Raw genomic sequence first — 20335 nt, forward strand, 5'->3', positions numbered from 1 at the left:
GCATTCCCCTTAATTGTGGGGGAACCCATTTAAGCAATGGACAATTCTTGCCCTCTAAGGAGATTGTCAGGTTCTATCACTTCTACCTCTGAAATAGTTCTTGAATCGGTTTCCTCCTCACCAGTTCACTGCTACTGTCATTAATCCAGCCCTCTTCTGTTCTTGCTTGGACCAGGGCAGCAGCTGTCTCATGTTGTTCTCCCTGCCATCTTCCACCCCATCCAGTCCATCCGTAAACCTTAAGCAATGTGGTTTGGGTTCAGGAACCTAAGAATCTGAGAATTCCAAATGAAAACCATTAAAGTGATATATAATCTGTTTAAGGCAGCAGGAAGTGTTATTTCTCTGTTGACATTTTGTTGTTTTACCCTTTCAAACAACTTTCAGTGCACATACAAATTATACACAAAAATGTATAAAGTCAAGAAGTTTTATTAAAAAGTAAAAATTACTATATATAAAATAGACAACAAATTTCTTCTATATAGCACAGGGAACTATATTCAATATCTTGTAGTAATCTATAATGAAAAACAACATGAAAAGGAATATATGTATGTATATGTATGACAAACATTATGCTGTACACCAGAAGTTGACACCTTGTAGCCGCCGATACTTCAATAATAATCATAATAATTTTATTACGGCAAATTTCAAACTTGCACAAAAATGTCAAACCTAGGAAAAAAGAGAGAAAAGAGCAATACAATGAATCTCTATAAACCCATTAACCAGCTTAAATGATTATCAACATTTATGTATATTTTAGAAGCGTTATTCTGCCATTTTTGCTTGTTTATAAATTATGAAATATTACAGAAAATAGTAAGTGCTCAAGTTCACACCATTCCAAATTGAACATGTTAAGGTGTTAATGCATGTCCATATTTTTTCAAATCTTCCCTCCACAGATACCATGGGTCTTGGGATCTTTATTTATTATGTTATCACACACAAAAAGCTTCATACTCCTGTAATAGCAGATTCCAAGTAGTTATTTGCTTTTTTAAAAATTTTGAGTTTATATTCTATACCTAGTATTTTAAAAAAAACAAAACTTTATTGAGGTGTAATTTGTCCCCAGTTTTTTGTTTTGGGGTTTTGTTTTTACACAGATTCTTAAGAACTAAAGGGAAAAATTTAAATTCCTCTGGGTATTTAATTTCCAAATGCTTACTTTGGAAAACTGAATACTAATTCTTGTACAACCAATTAAAGTTATTTGTAAATGGTATAAAACTGCAGGTCTGAATGTAAGAGTATATCACAATTTATGCATATAGGTTTGGTCTCTGTCCCTCTCCTTTTAAGGAAATCAGGTGTCATAGATATAGGCAAAGCTCTGCCCTTAATGCCATCCAACTTCTTCCCTCCCCCAAAGTAATCGCAATCCTGAAGTTGGTATGTTATCATTCAGAAGATTTTTTTACTTTTTATGAATATGTAAGTTTCTATAAACACTATATGGTATTGTTTAACGATCTTATTTATTTATTTATTTTTGTCTGTTTGTTTTTGGGTTGGGGGGAGGTAATTAGGTTTATTTCTTCATTTGTAGAGGAACTGGGGATTGAACCTAGGACCTCATGCATGCTAAGCATGCTCTCTACCAGTTGAGCTATACCCTCCCCCCTAGCGCTTTTAAAACTTACATAAATGTTGTCACACTGCACATAACCGTTTGCAATAATTTCCACTTTATTTATTTTTTTACAGGTCCAGAATTCATTTTAAAGTTAAGAATTAGGGGCTTTAAGTTTAGCGTGAGGCCTGGGCGGGGCCCCGAGCGGTGGGCGGAGTCTAGAACGGGAAACGGGAAGAGCTACACAGGCGTTGGGCGGGGCTTGGGGGATCTCGGGCTTCAGGGTGGACGCATTTGTTTCGCCTGGAAGCTTTCGTCATGGTGGCCCCCGTGGTGTACTTGGTGGCTGCGGCTCTGCTTGTCGGCCTTATCTTCTTCCTGACTCGCAGCCGGGGCCGGGCGGCAGCAGGTAGTAGGAGATGCCGCCGCGCCAGGGTCGGTGGGGGTGCGCGTTCTCTGGCCTCCGGGGCCTCTAGGCCGTCGTGTCGAGGCTCTTGCGCATGCGCTAGCTTGCTTGTCTTGTCTAAGGAGAACTCGGCGCCGGCAGGCGCTCACTGCACGTGAGACAGGCCGGGCGCATGCGTATAGGTGCGCGATGGAGTCCTGGCAGGGAGCCGCGGTGCAAGAATCCAGCTCTCCGACCAGGCAGAGTGGCGGGGTGCCTACAGCTTTCTCATGACCCCCAAAGAGATCCTCGCCTCATCGGGGCAATCCCCCTCTGAGCCCAATGGGGGCTCCACAGGGGTTTACCGTCCCTCCCAGGCTGGGTCCAGAGCGGGTGACAAGACGGGGGCACCTGAGTTTACTGCTTACCAACGAGCTGAAGAGAGCATGAGGTGGCTCCAGAAAGCTCTCTCCTTCCGCCTCAAGGAGAGCGCCCTTGCGCCCATGCACCCTCTCCTTGTTCCGCACCCTTCCCAGGAGGCCATGTCATCTGCTAGGGCACAGAACAAATCCCGCCCCCTTCCCCGTCATTTCTCTTACGGGTTTGTGTATATGTCTCTCCCCTTACTTGGGCCCACAAGCTACTTCAGAGCACCTGCCAGCGGCAAGGGAGAGGGAAGCTGAGGCAAAGCAAATAGCCCACAAATCTTCTGAGTGAAGAGACTCAGTGCTCTCCCATTGGGGTGTCGGATAAAAACATGGATGGTGGTGTCAGGCAAGAAATAAATGCAGTCCTGTAGTGGGCGTTCAAATGAGGTCTGAAGAGGTCAGAGTGGGCTTCCTAGAGGAGGTTGAGTTTCAGCTCCATCTTGCAGGATGGTAGTATCCTGACAGGCCAGCTGGGAAGGTCAGGCCTTGAGAGGAAAACAGTATCAACACAGGTGGAAGGAAAGGGATGAACTCGCTGGGTAGGACCAAGATCTGGGTTTGAATTACGAAAGCCTCCATAGTCAGATGGAGAAGCTGGGACTTTGTGTTATGGGCAGTGGGAGCATGGAGGAAGTTTAGCAGAGGAAGGTGAGGCTTCCAGGGTGCTGCTTCCCCTGCCATCAGCCTCATGATTCTTCTTTCCCTACAGCCGGCCAAGAGCCATTGTACAATGACGAGGAGCCAGTAGTAGCAGGCCAAGTGGCCCAGCCCCAGCACCTGGAGCCCGAGGAGCAGAGACCTGGGGGCAGGCCCCGGCGCCGTCGAGACTTGGGCAGCCGCCTGCAGGCTCAACGTCGAGCCCATCGGGTGGCCTGGGCGGAAGTGGATGAGAATGAGGATGAGGCCATCATTCCAGGTGAGAGGGGCCCAGCCTCGTGGAGAAGAAGACTGGGTTAGAGGGTGAGAGGACTCCCAGACCTGGGTGAAAGAGTGGGGTGCGAAGCCATAGTGTGGGAGGGATGTCTGGGAGTCAAAGGATGTGGTTGGGGAAGACTTAGGGCCCAGCCTCTGGACCCTGATCCCTGTTTCATTGAGCCAACCCCCTCTTCCTTCATTTTTGGCTCTCAGTGTCCATACAAGAGGGCAAGGGTGTTTAGATTGACCTAGAGAGTTCCTCAGTCCACTCTGTGTCTCAGCCTTCTTCCTGGTGTGGGCACACTCAATCCCTGAGGGCCTCACCTGGCTGTCCAAGAGCTTCTGCAGTTTCTGGGGTGGTGTCACCCATAACCCTAGAAGAAGCATTTGAAGACCGAGGCATTTTGTTGACAGAGGCCTCTATGTCCCTGATGCTGTTAGGATTGTGGGAACGAATATCTCTTCTCCAGTATTCAACAGCTGGCTTGAGCCTGAGGAGAAGGCATTTGGGGCTTTTGCCCTTGTGCTCTTGGGAACTGGCCCCTTTAAAAAAGAGGCCATCCCTCCTGTCTCAGAATTGGAGTCAGACATCCCTGCTGCTCAGCCATCAGTGGGTCTTTTAACTTTTAGCTGGCCCTGAAGTAGTCCTGGGCTTTGGGCTGTCTTTTTGCCCTGGGCCCAGTGGGACCAATGGCTAACCCTGGCCAGGGACTGAGCCCAGAACCCTCAGCAGTTCCTCATCAGAGTGAGAATGATTTCAGATTTGAGGTGGGGATAAATTTCCCTATGGGGCATCCTTCTCTGAAGGTTTGGCTCAGAGACAGAACCCAGAGAACTCTGAAAGCCCAAATAGTCCTGCCTGTGATTTTCAGACACTCAGATAGTGGAACCTGGAACCTCCCTCTTTATGGCTATGCAGCATCTAAAGTTATCTGCTTTCTTGCTCCATGGGTTCCCCCTCCCCTACACCTAACATACATGCCCCAGATGAGTTTCTGTGTGGCAGGTGCCTGTAGAAGGCAGAGCTGGGCTAGTGATATTTGCAAGTGGGTAGTGGGGATCCCCCATGAGGAGAGAGACAAGGGGTAGGGGGGATCCATCATCATCCGGCCTCCCTAGCCAGGACCTAAGGTGTCTTTCTCGACTGTCTTCAGCCCAGGAGGAAGAAGGCATCGAGAAGCCAGTGGAAACTCACCTGTCAGGGAAAATTGGAGCCAAGAAACTACGGAAGCTGGAGGAGAAACAAGCACGAAAAGCCCAGCGTGAGGCAAGCGGGAGGGATGGGGTGCAGCTCTGAGAAGGGGGAAAGGGCCCTGCCTTCCCTGTCTCCTGTGATGGACACTGCCCTTGAGGCTCTTTGTGTGCTGGGTTAGTGTTTGCTGCTTGCCTAGCTCTGTATCCTGCATCCTTTGTCTGTGGCCTGGCCTGGCCTGTTTGGGAGGCGGGCAAGCTCTAACTATGGGTGGAGATAGCCCCCTATGAAGGCCTTTCTTCAGGCAGAGGAGGCTGAGCGCGAGGAGCGGAAACGCCTTGAGTCCCAGCGTGAGGCAGAGTGGAAGAAGGAGGAGGAGCGGCTTCGCCTGGAGGAGGAACAGAAGGTGAGCCAGACCCCCGATCCTGACTTCTGATACCTGACCAGGCAGCCTTGCTTCCCATGCAGCTTCCAGCACCTCCAGCCTAAAGATAGACCAGGGACCATGTGCAGGGGCAGACTCTGGTTTACATGGTCCCTGTGCTCCAGGCACAGCCTGTGTAAAGCTGCTGCTGAAAAGTTAGCCTGAGGCTGGATTTTTGTGCATGTGATTTATCGAACATACCTGAAGCATTTGAAGGACTTTGAAATGGTCAGAGTGGCTAGAGCAGGGAAAGCAAGAAGGAATAGGGCCAGAGAGGTAAGGTGGTTGGTGTCTGGATCCTGAGGGCCTTGAGGCTTTTAAAGGACATTGAAAGAGAAGGTGGATCATACCTGTATCAGGTTCACTTTGGGGTCTGGCCTAGAGGAGATGTTCAGGGAATGAAAGCCACTGCAAAAAAAAAAGGTAGTGAATCAGCCTTTGTTTTCCAGGTGCTTCCTTCCTTCTGAAAACCAGGTGTCCACGAAAAGGAACATCACAAAGATGTAGGGTATATAGAGTGAGAGCCAGGGCTGCCCAGCTGGGAAGACCCTGTAGCCTGGTGCCTTTGGCCTCTGACTGGCCCTGTCATCCAGGGACACTGGATGGCAGAAAACCTGGCTGTGGGTGTTGTAGCAAATGAGCCAGAACACAGCAGAGGGGAGGCATTAGTCAAGAGAATTTCTCACCTTTCTGAATATTGATCCCAATAATGCACCTCAAATATTCTGAGGCTCTTCTCTGCACCCAGATTCATCCATTATTAACATTGTACCTTACTGTGCTGGATTTCTCACAACTAATACTGATACATTATTATTATTATTAAGTGAACTCAGCACATTATTCCAATTTCATTAGTTTTTCCCAAATACCCTCCTTTTCCAGAGTCCCATCCGGGATGTTACTTTACACTTAATTGTCACGTCTCCTTAGATTCCTCTGGGTTGTGACAGTCAGACTTTCCTTGATTTCGATGATTTTGACAGTTTTGAGAATTATTGGGCAAGTATTTTGTAGATTGTCTCTTAATTTGCATTCGGCTGGTGTTTTTCTCATGGTTAGACGGGGATTACGGATTTCTGGAAGGAAGACCACAGGCGAAGTGCCATCCTCAACATAATATATCAAGGGTTCATGTTCTCAACTTGACTCCTCACTAGTGATGTTCACCTTGATCCCCTGGCTAAGGTTATGTTTGCCAGATTTCTTCGCTGTGATGTTACTCTTCCCTTCCCATCCTTCTTGGAAACAAATCACTTAGCCCACACTGAAGGGGGGGAACAAGCACAGCCCACACTGAAGGGGTGGGGAGTTATGCTTCACTTCCTCAAGAGGTATTTACGTAAGGTATGTGGTGTTCTTTTGTGCAGATTTATCTTTTCTTCTATATTTACTTACTCATTTATTTATATCCATATGGACTTAAAGATATTTATTTTGAATTTTGCATTATAATCTAATGCTGTCTGACTTGGTTTTTTGCTTAGATTGTTCCAAGTTTGACCATTGGGAGCTCTTCGAGTTGGCTCCTGTGTACCTCTGACATACCGTCATTGTTTTGGTTTTTTTGAGTACTTTCTTACTTTTTGACACCACAAAATGCTCCAGGCTCATCTTGTTTATTTCCCGTCCCATCTTTACTTTCGTGTTGAAAACAGATCGTACTGTGAATTCTGGCAAATGGGCTGGGTTTGGGGGAGGCTGTTGCACTGTATGGTGGTGGTGATGGAGCAACATGGATGGACTGAGTTTTCCAGAAGTTAAAGAAAGGACTGGTAGATGGGCTTCATTTCTGACAAGGGCAGCTGGCCAGGTGGCTGTGTGACTCACTGGGCCAGGGACTCAGGAAGAGTATCAGACATGTGGGGAGTAGATCACAGGGTCTTTCTGGGACACAGTCAACTTGAGGTGCCTGTGAGTGTGTCATGTGGGCCGTCGTATGTTTGGGAGGAGACATTTGGGCAGGGATACAACTGTGGCAGTCACTGGCAAGGATATAGTTGTTGATGCTATGGGCAAGGCAAGATGGCCCAGAGAGTGGAGGAGAGAGAAGAGACAGGGCTGGGTGATGGAGAAAGCAGGAAGAATGGCCCAAGGAGCAGGAGGAAATCCAGGAAAGGGTAGGGTCTGGAGGCCAAGGGAGGGAGGAGGGGACAGGGATATGAGGACTAATGGTTGTCCCTTGGCTCTGGTGGGGTGGAGGGCGTGAGTGAGACCGTGGCAGGAGTTGTTTTGTGGAAACTGAGTACTCAGAAGCCAGATTGGAGTGGGCTGGAGGGATGGATGGTTGGTGAGAAGTTTGGACTGACAGGGCAAGAAATGGGAGGGGAGGGTGACTAGAGGGTATTATGGGGTGGGGTCACTGCAGGACTTTCAAGGAAGGAGCTGAGCAGTGTTTGTCTGGGAGGTGGAACTGATGAGAAGAGAAGAGGGATCCTACTGTTCAGCTTGGGGGCCAGAGGGATCAAGGTCTTGAAGGAGCTCTGTCTGTGAGAAAGGGCGGGGCTAGACACCCTGCTGCCGTGATGGGCCAGCAGAGACCAGAACAGGGATAGGGTGGGCACCCACCTGAAAACGTCTGACTCTTGCTTCCTCTGTGTCCATAGGAGGAGGAGGAGAGGAAGGCTCGGGAGGAGCAGGCCCAGCGGGAGCATGAAGAGTACCTGAAACTGAAGGAGGCCTTCGTGGTGGAGGAGGAGGGCGAGGCTGAGACCATGACTGAGGAGCAGGTGGGCCCACCACCCCTGGGAAACCCCTCCCGGTGCCCACCAAGACTGGCCACCTCATCCCACACACCCTTCTGCTCCTCGCCTGCTTCTGTGTCAGGCAGTGAGAGGTGGGTGGACGTCAGGACCAGCAGGCTCTAGCAGCCGGAGACCTGGTCTTTAGGAGAGGTGGTGCCTCAACCCCCTCACCGTGGGAGGCCCTGCTGCTCACACAGGTGGTTAGAGGGGCACACAGGCAGGGCAGACAGGTGCCACTCGGGTGGGCAGGTGGGTAGGCATAGACCCTTGTGGCCCCTGCAAGAAGGACACTCACCTTGATTTCTCTGCTCCTCTAGTCCCACAGCTTCCTGACCGAGTTTATCAACTACATTAAGGTAAGAAGCTGCAGAGCAGAGCTTGGCTGTCAGCTGCCTGCTTCTTACGTGCGTGTCGTGTGCATCCTCAGGGCCTAGAGGGAGTAGGCCCGAGTCGGGGCTGCAGGCGGTTCAGTCAGGCTCGTGCAGGAGGGGGCAGGGGGACCAAGAGAGGCTGAGCTGCTGGGGTCCTGACCAGGAGAGTCCCTTCTCCTCAGAAGGATGTGGTCTGTGTGGGAGGTGCAAGCCTTTGATCGCTTCCTCACACTCAGGGCTTGACAGGTTCCCTGCTCTTCAGACCCTACGCTCAGTGAGTCACTGTGTTTTCAAGTTTTTTCACATGTGTTTTCTGTCAGTTCTGTCATTTGGAGGTTCCACTGAGGTGAAACAGGTGTCCCCTGCCATGTGTTCCTGACCGGGAACTTGGGTCTTCTGGGGTATGCAGGATGATGTTTCCTTTGGGATCTAGGGCAGAGCAGCAGGTGTACCCTCTTCCATCTGCAGCTGCAGCGCAGGCCTCCTGGATGCTGCTCCGGGTTGCATAAGAACGTCCTGTTCTGCTTTGCTGCTAAGCAACTTCTCTCCCACGAAGGATGCGACGAGGGGAGAGGTTTTCCAGTGCAGCTCAGGGGTGCAGAGGCGGCTGAGGGAAGGAGTGCAGAGGGAGCGGAGGCGGCAGTGGGGGTGGCATTAGGGGTGCCAAGGAGCCAGGGCTTGCATAATCCTCCCCCCCACCTCTCCCAGAAGAGAGCAGGGTTTAGACACCTCCCAGCAGCAAGGGGCTAGGCTCACAGCCTGGGGGCCGGGGTTGCTGAGAGTGAGAATGCTCCCTCAGACTGGGACCATTCCCCTCTGATGGGGCCCTTTCCCACCCTGCCACAGTTGATTGAGTGCTGCAGCCCTGGGCAGGACATCTCACATCTTCCTGGTGTTGTTTGGAACTCACTGTCCCCACCCAGCCAATGGGCAGCACCATAGTCCTGAGTCCCTCCTGCAGGAAGCCCTGCTGCATCAGCGTCAGGTCCCTCTCTCTGCAGAGCCCTGAGAAGAGGCCCCCAGGGCGGTCCTGGCCCTCGCTTTCAGCAGCTCTCTGGAGGGGCCATTTTCTGGGGGGGTTTTCCAAACTCTTCTGGAGCTTAGAAGTCTTTCCAGGCTGTGCTAGCTGATACTCCCAGAGCCGCTGTCCTGAAACAGCCCACCCTGCTTCCTCCTGGCTCCAAGGGAGTGGGCCCTTTCATCTTAGGGTTTCAGACCTGGAGGCCCATTTCCAGCGGAGTTCACATGAGGCATAGGCATAGCTTGCTCTTGTCGGTCCACTCTCCTTTCTCACTGGGGCTGGGTGGTTTGTTTATCCAGGCAGACTTTTGGCCCCAGCAACCCCTTAGGCCGTGTTTTCAGGGACCACCTGGGGTTACTGCATATTCTCCCTCTAAGCTATCTCAAGAGAGCCCAGTGCCCTCTCCCTGCTTTGTCAGTAGAGGCCCGCTGGCCAGGTCATCTTGCACTTGCCCACCCCCTGGCCCAACTGCCACTCCCTTGCCTTCTTGCTTACACATTCAGTTTGGCATTTCCAACAGTCACATGCCATCTGCAGCTGGGGAGGTGTCATCATGTCATTCCTCCCCCAGCTCATTTGCTATGGAAGATTCACAGAAATGCAAAAGACCGCCTTCTCTCAAGTCACATGCTGTCTATTTGTGGGGAAGGCAGGGCAGATGCATTTTCTAGGATCCAGCAGCGGACCCTCGGCTGCATCCCCGGGAACTAAAGTTTCTCCTCAAGGTGTGAACTTGGCTGTGTGTGGAAAGCACTGAGCAGTGCTGGTGACAGTTATTTTAAGGGAGAGCTCCATGCCTCGTAGGGTGTGAAGAGGATGGGTGAAAAGAAGTCTGGGTGTGTCAGGCCAGGGGGCAGTGAGCAAAGGGGAGACCAGACTGAGCTGTACTGCTTCTGCCCAGGCCCTGGCTTGTGGGGGCCTTTACCTGCTCTGTTCTTCTTCAGGTTCTTGCCGTTTCCTTGGCAGGGCTGTGAGCTATGTCTTATTCCACATCGCCTCCCCCACACCTTCTCAGCACTTTGTCCTGGCAGCTTCTCAGCAAACACAAGCCCTGGAAAAAGTTTTTTTAAATAGCTTTTGGTGACTGTCACCTCTTTCCCTCATCTCTGTCATGCTTCCCCTTCTGACCTGTCCATGATGTTAAAAAGCTGCGGCTGGTGGCAGAGGAGAAAGTGGCAGCTGTGCGTGGCTCTCCACGTGTGTCTGTCTCAGGGTGGTCCTCAGTCTGGGGGCCTGTGAGGCAGGTGGTAGTTTGGGGCAGATCTCTGCCCACAAGCAGGGGGACGTGAAAGTTTATGAATGTGTATGTCTCTGTCCACAGGTGGTTGGAGAGTGTGTGAGTCGTGTGTGAGGAGAGCAGGAATCTGCACCCAGAGCGGAGCAGAGCAGAATGCCTGCCTCAGAGGGTTCCAATGCTGAGAGGGATTTGCCCAAGCTCAGCCTCGCTCCCTTTCCTCCCTTTCTTTGTAGCAGTCCAAGGTCGTGCTCTTGGAAGACCTGGCTTCCCAAATGGGCCTGCGGACTCAGGTAAGCCCTGGAAGGTGGCTTGTTATGTGGAATGTGGCCATGGGGTCTGTGTGGCTGTCAGAGAGGGTCTGCCCTGAAGATGGAGAGTCTTGGTGCCCCTTCCACCCTGTCCCCAACCAAGAGTGAGTAAAGTGTAGGAATCTCTTGGCACCCCAGGAATTCCACCTTTCTAACTCGATGGAATACAGGCAGGGAGAAAAAAGAAAAAGTCCAAATCCCATCACTCCAGCAACCCCTGTAACTCATGCAGCCCAAATCTAGTTACTTTGACAACTCTTTTGCAAACAGGCTGCACCAGCCTTCTTAGCCAAACAACACAACCGATTCTGTCCTGGTTGGAAGAGAATCTCTCTCCCGGTCCTGCGGGGCCCCAGCACCAGAGCCCCTTTCCCCTGGGCCGCTCCACTGGAGAAGCACGGAGTCACGTTGCAGGGTGGCCATGAGAAGGAGAGGAGATTTGGCTGTGGTAGGAGGGAGGTTGCAGCTGCCTTTTGGGGGACGGCAGCGCCCATCTCTGCTCTGAGAATCGTTCTCCCCATAGGACGCCATAAACCGTATCCAGGACCTGCTGGCTGAGGGGACTCTGACAGGTGAGAGGATGAGACTCGTCACTGCAGGCCTGGCCTTGGGGAGTGTCCGCCACATGGAGCTGCAGGGAATTATCACAGAGGCAGGATGACCACCCCGGGTCAGGGCAGCAGTGTACAATGCCGGGTGCTGAGGAGGGGGACACAGTTACAAAGAGGACATGCCAGGGCCTGGGGATGGCTTTGGGTGACAAAGACAGGCAAGGAAGCCTGATTTGACTCACCTAGCTAGGAAGGGCTAGGCTGGCAGGCAGGAGGGGTGGCTGGGTGGGTAGGCATCCTTGGGCCAGATGAGGAAGGCTCAGCCCTGCAACCTGCATGTCCCCACAGGTGTGATTGACGACCGGGGCAAGTTCATCTACATAACCCCGGAGGAACTGGCTGCTGTGGCTAACTTCATCCGACAGCGGGGCCGGGTATCCATCGCCGAGCTTGCCCAGGCCAGCAACTCCCTCATCGCCTGGGGCCGGGAGCCCCCTGCCCAGGCCCCAGCCTGACCTAGCCTTTCCCCCTTGGACTCAGAGCTGGCATGGCCTTCCTAGCCATGTATCTTTATCCGCCCCAACCCCTTCCCCCCAGCATCTTGGGGGCAGTGATGGAGTTTGGGCAAGCAGTTATAGATTAAAGGCCTGTGAGGACTGGTGAGCTTGGTGTGGCTTGGTGTGGCAGAAGGCCTGGCCTGGGATGAGCAGGTGAAAATCTAGGCCTCTGAATATATCTTGGGGGTGGGGATGGGATCCTTTGGAGGCAGATGGAAGTTCTATTCTTATTCTGTGTCCATACATTCAAAAAAACGCAAACAAACATTGAACATTTACTGTGTTCCTTTGTGCCCTGCAAGCCCAGCCCACAAGGCCTGGATGAGATCATACTCCCCTTCTCCTTCCTTCCCAGAGCAAAAGTCCTCTTGGGCCACATCTTCCCAAACTAGGGAAGGATTTATCACCATGAGAGCCCTTAGGGAAACGGGTTAACAAGAAGTGCCAAAGATAGAATCCAAGGGAACATCAGCCTTAAGAGGATGGAAAGGGAGGTCAGGGAGGAGAGGGACTGGGCTAGCTGCTGGTGGGACAGGGAGAAGGGAGGAGAGGACCTGCTTGAGCTGCATAGAATTGTGCAGTGCAGGGACATCGCTTCATACAGTCTATCACATGAATTCAGCTCTACATCCTTAACAAACGTTTAAATGGTGTGGGTGATTCCACCTACTGGTGTATGTAAGGACCATATGCTCAGGAGTGGGTGTGAGATGGAAGATGTGTGTCTCCTGTAGGGTCAGTCACTCTGGTTCCTGTGGGCTGTTCATGGCATGAGCTTCCTGCTGTGCTGAGGGTGAGGCATGTGTTTAAATGTGTATTTTTTATGTAAAGTGGCCCCTAAACACAACCACCTACTTCCTCTGGTGCCTGGTAGTGGAGGAGGCGGCTTTCTGTTCCGGCCCAGGAGGAAACTATGTGGATGGTGATGGGGAGACAGGACATCAGGCTCCCAGAGCAGAGCCTTCCTCAGGGACTGTCAAGGGTGGCTCATTTGATGCCATAAGCATGGACTATAGAACCTAAATTCCAAGTAAGGCATGACTCTGCTACTTCTCTCAGCGATGGGCACCTGGAGTCACCTGGAGCTGTGAAGGGACACATGCATTGTTTGGAAGGCCACCTGGGAGCCCACAATCTAGGAGGAGGGAAGAAAGTGACATAGATAACCACAGTATGAGATAGAAACATACAATTCCAAATGGAAAAGAACAACTGGCTTACAGTTAAAGCAGTGGTTTTTTGCGCTGGTTGCCCTTCAGAATCACCTGGGGAGTTTTCGCCACTCTCATTCCAGGCTGGATCCCAGACCAGTTCAGTCAGGATCTCTGGGGATGGGGTCCAAGGAGAATCAGTAGGAGATTGCAACATGCAGCCAAGGATGAAAGCCAGTGAAGGAGGTGGGGGTGGGGTTGGAAGGTAGGCCATACAGTAGCAAGTAATTAAAATCCCAGTGGACAGGGCTTCTCTGGAAGAACAAGGCAGTAGCTCCAGGTCTCTTCCATCCTTTCCCTCAACCATCCTCAGCCACTGCCATCCACGTAGCACGATGGCTGTGGCAGCCACAGCCCCCCACATTCCACCCTCAGGACATTGCCCACAGGCCTGGAGTTAGAAAAAGTCACAACCCTTCCTCACATCCAGGAAGTCTTCTAAGATTGTTTGTGTCACAAGGACTAAGCATGGAGGGGAAAGAACCTATGACCCTATGTGCATTATTTAGTGATCAATCTAAGCGCTAATTATTACATAAGTACTTCTAGGCATTTAGAGTCCCCAAATTTAGTACAGTTGACCCTTGAACAACCTGAGGGTTGAGGGCGCTGGCCCTCTACACAGGCAAATATCCCTGTATAACTTATGTCTGGCTTTCTATCCGAGGTTCTTCCATATCTGAGGTTCCTCATCTGTAGATTAACCCAACCGCAGATTGTGCTGTACTGTAGTTATTTACTATTGAAAAAATGCACGTATAAGTGGATCTGAGTATTTCAAACCCATGTTGTTCAAGGGTCAGCTGCATATGAAATTGTTTTACATACTTTTACGCCTTAAAAAGTAGACCAGACACACATAGTATTATAATGATTGCATTACTGATCTGTATGTGCAACGCTGAACATTTCAATACCATAGGTTTATGTTTCCTTATTTGCTAGCTCTGTTTATAGTTATTTTTTCCTGAGGGTACAGTTTTCACTTATCCTGGAGCACCAGGGTGATTATTTCAGATGGCTGAGCATATAAATAACGACTGAGGGATGGTGATTCAGAACCAGGGACCCAGGACTTCATTGTGGCCCCTTCTGAGTCCTTGGCTGGTTGTGTGGCCCCTCTTTCCTAGATTTTCCCCCTCCATCTGAAACTCTAGGCTAATAGCTCCAAGCAATCAGACAAGTTTGGATTTTTGTAACTCCTAAGTTACACAGTGCTTGTTCTGGGTGCCTTATCTTAACAGCTCAGCCCAACTGGTCTATTTTGAAAGCACTTGCTCCCGGTAGAGTCCAGTCTGGTTCAGTTTGGTTTTGCCACCACTTCTGTTTTTTAATGCACCCTCAAGTTATATCAACAAGCCGGTGGTTGGAGAGCCATTTACTACAACTTGTCTTTTCAACATGGTTGTTTACAAAATTGGCCAAGAGTTGAAAAATTATTAAATACCGAGTACAAGGCAGGATGTGAAGCACCCGAGGGAAACACAGTAAACAAAACATGGCCCCATCCACAAATGGGGGTGGGGCAGTGCTATTAGAACAGGGAGACCACCAGTCACCCAGCCAGCAGGTACACGGCCTGTCATCACAGGGTGAGCCCTGAGGGGAGGCCAGGTGTGCAGAATTTAAGGTTTGTGTTTCACTGAGGGGCAAGGAGTGTTGAGGGTGGAGGAAAGGGAAAGGTGAGGGCAAAGGTGAGAGAGGATGGAAGGGGAGCGTGGGACTCAGCTGGGAAGGGTGGCGAATGCTGAACCTAGAGATTTAGGCTACATTTGGTCAAGGGTCAGGGGGATGTTTAATTTGTTTTAAATCAGTAACTCTTTTCTTAAGCCTTCTTTGCAATCATTATACCCCACAAATCTTTATTACTCCATCACCTCCTCCCTCCACACCTCTGATTACTGTTTGAGGGCACCACAGCAAGCCTTCACAAGTGCATACCCTAGATACCTCCAGTGCTAAGCCATGGCCCCAAGATGGGAGGTGACTATTCCATCAAGGCTGTGTTTTTCAAACTTTTTTGACAGCATCTCTTACTAAGAAATCCATTTTATATTAAGGACTCAGTGTGTACATATACATAGATAATGAAGAAGCAAAAGTTTCACATTAATCGTTTGCTTATCATAGTTTTAATTTTTTTTGTTTTTGTTTGGAGGGGTGGGGGTAGGTAATTAGGTTTTTGTATTTATTTTTTAATGGAGGTACTGGGGATTGAACACAGTACCTCATGCATGCTAAGCACGCACTCTACCACTAAGCTATACCCTCCCTCCCCTTTTTTAAATTTTTGTTTTTGTTTTGAGGGGGTAATTAGGTTTATTTATTTATTGCTTACCACGGTTTGATGCGTGTTGATACTTGTTTCTTTATTCTGTGTCAATGCTGATGGTGACTAAACTGATTTTATAAACCACTCACAGATCTCAACCTACAGTTTGAAAAACAGAGTTCTAAGGAGTCTATTCCTTTTTATATTGAGGAGAGGGCCAAGGAGCAGTATCTGAATGAGGAGTTGTGTATCATAGATTACTTTTAGTAGTCACAGAATTGTACCAAGAGCAATGTAGACTACGGTAAGGACCTTGAAAAAATAGTTTTACTTGGGTTATTCTGGCGCCATACATAATCTTTGACTGGTTAATGCATTGTTTGATTGCTCATTACAGCTACATGTGTAAAGGAACCTGTTAAGAGAACCTACCGAGTACTAACATTGTAACACTAAACGTGTTTAAATATAAACTTTTGCATATAACCTGCTAGATTTACTCTGACCAGTTTTAGTCATTTTAGCTTTCTTATATGATTTTACAATTTGACTTAAATTTCTAACATATGATACAGAAACCTCATTAATAATAGTAGTAGTAGTAGTAGTGGTAGTAATAGTAGTAGTAGTAGTAGTAATAATAAAAATAATAATAATAATCATCATCATCATCATCATCATCATCATCATACCAAAACTAAAACCAGTAATGTTCCAACTGTATTGTAACTGAGTAACTGAGATAAATACCTCTGTTGTTTTATTTTCCTTTAACTCTTTCTCATCAATGAGGTAAGTCAAGTCAAGTTGTTGTTGAGCTAAACCCCATAGTAGTTGCGTGGACACATATTTGATGTCTAGTTTGGTATTTGTCTTGGTGCCTTTTTAGTTTGTACATCTTGCCTCATATCAAAATAGACCATAGTGACAAATATGAATAGATGAGAAATTATTGAACATATAATCCATCATCACTGGGAAACTGTCATTTTTCTGAATCTCAGCTTCTGTCCCTGCGGAGTGGTAGCATCTCAGGAGATGAAAAGTTGGCAAATGGTAAGTGAAGGACACATGGGAAATTTGGGCCCCAAAGGCAGGTAATAAAAAGTTTCATTTAGCCACCACCTTATTTATCTGCAGTGGTAATGTACAAAGTTTACCAAGAAAGCTTTCTGCTGGACAAATTTACCCCAGCTTTTACAAGAATTAAGTCTGGTAACATTTTTGGAGTCTGTATATTTCCATAAAATTCATTAGAAATTTGGGCATGATCATAATTTCCATGATGAAATAATCATTTAAAAAGTTAATTTGCTTGGGGCTTTAAGAAGGACCAACATGCTTCAGAAATAGATGTAAGTACATAAAACTCAGTTGGGATGGTAGGTAGTGTGGTGATTTGTATTCCTTTTTACTTTGTTTCTAAATATCTTGCAATGAGGTACAGATACGGTATACCATATAGGTAGAGATAAGTCTCTTTGTTAGTATTATATAAACAAAGCATCAATTATGTAAAAACAAAAAAGAAAAATGTTACAGAGGGACCCTGGGGAACACAAAATCATAAATCATCTTCTGTCTTTGGTAAAATGTGCAATTAGTAAAGAACAGTGGTAAAAAGGAAGTACAGTCTAATAATATTTTTTATGTTTTTCCTTTAACTTTCTTTTTCAATGAGCCGTGTGTGTGTGTGTGTGTGTGTGTGTGTGTGTGTGTGTGTTTAAACATCAGCTAATCAGCTTATAAAACAGCTTGTAAAAATCTCCAGCATTCTTGGATCAGAAACATTTCAGTTACAGTTTTATATTGGGCTAGATAACCCCCAAGACTTTTACTGGTCATCCCCAGGAATTTTTGGACTGATTCCAAAGTTCTTTATTTCCTTTACTTATTTATAGACAAGCACAGCTGAAAAAAAGCTGCAGTACGAACATCCAAACTTTAGCATGGATTTAAGTGCCTTGTCCGCTCCCCAGTTTGGCATTTGGCAATAACTGCCCAGTCACTCGAGAGAAGCCCCTAGCTCCCTTCTGGGTAACCACCAAAGGATTGCAACAGTCTACCAATTTGATAGGTTTTCGTTTGTATCTCTTCAATATCAGCTGAAGATGTTTACAACTGCTTATTGACCATCCGTATTCTATGAATGATATACTTCTATCTTTTACTCATTTATCTATAGACCTAGGTTTTTGTGGTTTCAATTCATCATTCAACAAATGAATCTTGAGTGTCATTACACATTTGCATTAGTTTTATAGTGCTGCTGTAACAAATTAGCACAAACTTCATGGTGTAAAACAACACAAAATAGGATAATCTCCCTATTTTAAGATTATTAGAAAGCATAATTCTATCTACAACCTTAATTCTCCTTTGCCGTGTAACCTAACACAGTCACTGGTTCTGGGGATTAGGACTTGGACATCCTTGGGAGGCCATTCTGCTTACCAGGGTATTAAGATGGAGAATTTTAAAAAAAAGATCCTGTCTAAAGCATCTATAGATGCTACAAGCAAATGGGGAAGACAGGTGATTAATCAATCACATAGTTTTCTTCTTTTGTCTCATTTGTCAGATTTTGGCATTAAGATGATTCTACCTTTATAAAATGAATTAGGGAGTTTTTCATCTTTTCCTATGGTTTAGAATGATCTGTCTGTAGATTAGTAGAATTTAGCCATAGAACTCAGCCATGAAACAGTCTAGGGATACTGCCGTTTAAAAGGGTAGATCTTTAACAATGTTAATTCCTTTTGTAGTTACTCATCTTACTGAAAACTATAATTAAAATAATGTTTAGCCATTTTTCAATCTAGAAGCTTTAGTTAGTGCAATAAAACAAGAAAATATTGAAAAAGAAAAGCTTGTTTTATTATAGGTAAAATGATTGTATCCTAGAAACCTCCTTTACACTTGCTCCCTCCCCTCCTGGTCTGTGACTTAAGTGTCACCTCTACAGCAAGGCCTTCCACCTTATCCAGAATTGGGATCCCCTGCAATCTCAACTTCTCTTTAGTACTCACCACTTTCTAATTCACTATATATTTTATTTATTGTCTCTTCCCAATAGAATGCAGTCTCCACTGGGGCAAGGATTTTTGACCAAATGTTTATGTTAATAGCCTGCTGTGTCTAAATTTTCAGAGCTTACTCACCTGTTTATTTTTTTTAACATTTTTTTATTGGGTTATAGTCAGTTTACAATGTAATGTCTCACCTGTTTATTCTTCCAAGCAAACTTCTTTTAATTTTTTTTACAAAAAGTAATACATGCTTGTTGTAAAAAGTGCAAAATATATTACCAAAGTGTCTAGTCCTCTCTTCTGCCATACCCCCTGCAATCTCACCATCTCAAGGTAGCCACTGTTAATAGTTTGGTGTTTATCTTTCCAGACTTTTCCTAGCATGTACATATATATTCTTTTAAAAATAGTAGGAAAATTAGCATATAGTGTGTATACATGTGATTCTGCCACTTGCTTTTTTCACTTGCATTGCATTGGTTGCATTATTATTCATTTAATCAATCTTCTATTAATAGGTTGATGTATTTAGGTTAAAAAATGTTTTTGCTGTTACATTAATGACTGTCTTTCTAAGTCTATCATACTATTTGTGATGGTATTTCTTCCCAGAAATGGAATCCCTGGGTCTGAAGATATACATATTTCTCATTTTAATGAATTACCCAATTGTCCTCCCAAAAGGTTTTACCAATTTATACTCTCAAAAATACTTTGTGAGTTCCTCCTTCCCTACAGCCTCACCAACATGGATTAATTTTTGTTAGTCTGATATACTCTTGTTTTAATCGCCTCCTCTTCACCCTGTTGGTGAGGCAGAGACTGGGGATGGCCAAACACAAACCTGACACTGAGCAGGTGAGATTGGCAGCACATATACTCACAGCCCAGGGGAGGAGGACACCAGAAGCCACACAGGACCACACAGGTGTTGCACTCAGGAATACAGTGAACAAGCAGGGGCTGTGGCGGGCAAGCTCTGTTCCTGGTTCCTGCAGGGAGCTGATTGGCTTGTTTGAATAATTCTGAGGGCTGGCTGAGACCTGAAACCCACTACTCGGAGATAAGCAGAAACTGCACCTGGTCCATTTGATAGGATTGTTTGGCTAGGGCAACTTTTGATTAGGCTATTTGAGGCCTTCCTGATTTTACCAAATGGCAAGGTAGCACAAAATAGTGAATGTTAATTTCATCCATTCCTGGTCAATTGTGAGGGTTCTTTTGAGTATTGATTTTTGAATGACTTTTTGGCATCTATTGTGATTATTGTTTTTGCTCATTTAACACACTCATGGATTATTAATTTCATATGTAATAATACTTTATTTCCTTGAGTTGTATTTAGGAATTTTTCTCCTCCCTGAGCTGATAAGTATGATTGGTTTGCAGTTTTCCTTTTTATGCTACCTTTATTGGGAATTGATGTAAAGGGAATTGTGGCTTCATAAAATGAAAGAGCATTTTAACTTTTCTAGACTCTGATACAGATTTACAGGGTGAGGAATTAGATGTTCACTGAAAGTTTGAGAGAAATTCTTCCATTAAACCTTCTGGGCCTAGAACCTTTTTTGGACATATTTCTTGGATAATATTTTCAACATCTTTCTTATTTTTGTAGTTTTATTTCCCAGAAAATAGTCCACAGTATCAAGGTTTTCATATGCATTAGAACAGAGTCAGATATGCTATTCTCCTCTTATTTTCCTGATGTTCTTAAGATGCAAAACCACATTGAACTATAAAAAGAGATTAAGTTGAGATCAAGACTAGGTGGGGTGGAAATTGGCTAAAATGAAAGGAAAATAAAACAAACAGGATTAAATATCTTATTAGAGAAAACAGAATATCTCTGAGTCTGAAGAAAATTAAGTCCATGATAATTTAAAAAAAAAAAAAGCAAACTTGAGTAAGGATGCAGAGAAAAGGGACAAAGAGATTTTAATTGACAGTGGTTGTCCAATGTGATCATTCCAGGGGAGGGAAAAAAAAAACAAAAAAACCCCACCAACTCAAACCAATCTGTTCACAGAACAGACAGGAACATATTAGAAGAAAACTTCTTAGCTGAAAAGAAGACCTTTTTTAATTTCTGGAAAATTAATAGA

At 46.5% G+C, this 20335-nt stretch overlaps 1 protein-coding gene across 1 annotated transcript; it reads left to right on the top strand.

Annotated features, from left to right (window-relative positions):
- The first annotated feature begins 1818 nt into the window (after nucleotides 1-1818).
- On the top strand, nucleotides 1819-11824 carry DDRGK1 (DDRGK domain containing 1). Its single transcript, XM_074347004.1, has 9 exons — nucleotides 1819-1994; nucleotides 3108-3314; nucleotides 4468-4580; nucleotides 4810-4911; nucleotides 7536-7658; nucleotides 7991-8029; nucleotides 10536-10592; nucleotides 11134-11182; nucleotides 11510-11824. The coding sequence occupies exons 1-9, from the start codon at nucleotides 1904-1906 to the stop codon at nucleotides 11674-11676; spliced, it is 948 nt and encodes a 315-aa protein (XP_074203105.1). The 5' UTR covers nucleotides 1819-1903; the 3' UTR covers nucleotides 11677-11824.
- Nucleotides 11825-20335: the final 8511 nt, after the last annotated feature.

The sequence above is a fragment of the Camelus bactrianus genome, chromosome 19 (genome assembly GCF_048773025.1).
Source record: "Camelus bactrianus isolate YW-2024 breed Bactrian camel chromosome 19, ASM4877302v1, whole genome shotgun sequence".
Classification (NCBI taxonomy): domain Eukaryota; kingdom Metazoa; phylum Chordata; class Mammalia; order Artiodactyla; family Camelidae; genus Camelus; species Camelus bactrianus.

What these genes read in the sequence shown, in the direction of transcription:
- DDRGK1 (XM_074347004.1), top strand. Translation starts at nt 1,904, where the DNA reads ATGGTGGCCCCCGTGGTGTACTTGGTGGCTGCGGCTCTGCTTGTCGGC. An exon ending in GCCTGGAGGAGGAACAGAAG is followed by an intron (nt 4,912 to 7,535) that starts GTGAGCCAGACC and finishes CTGTGTCCATAG; the next exon opens with GAGGAGGAGGAGAGGAAGGC. An exon ending in AGACCATGACTGAGGAGCAG is followed by an intron (nt 7,659 to 7,990) that starts GTGGGCCCACCA and finishes CTGCTCCTCTAG; the next exon opens with TCCCACAGCTTCCTGACCGA.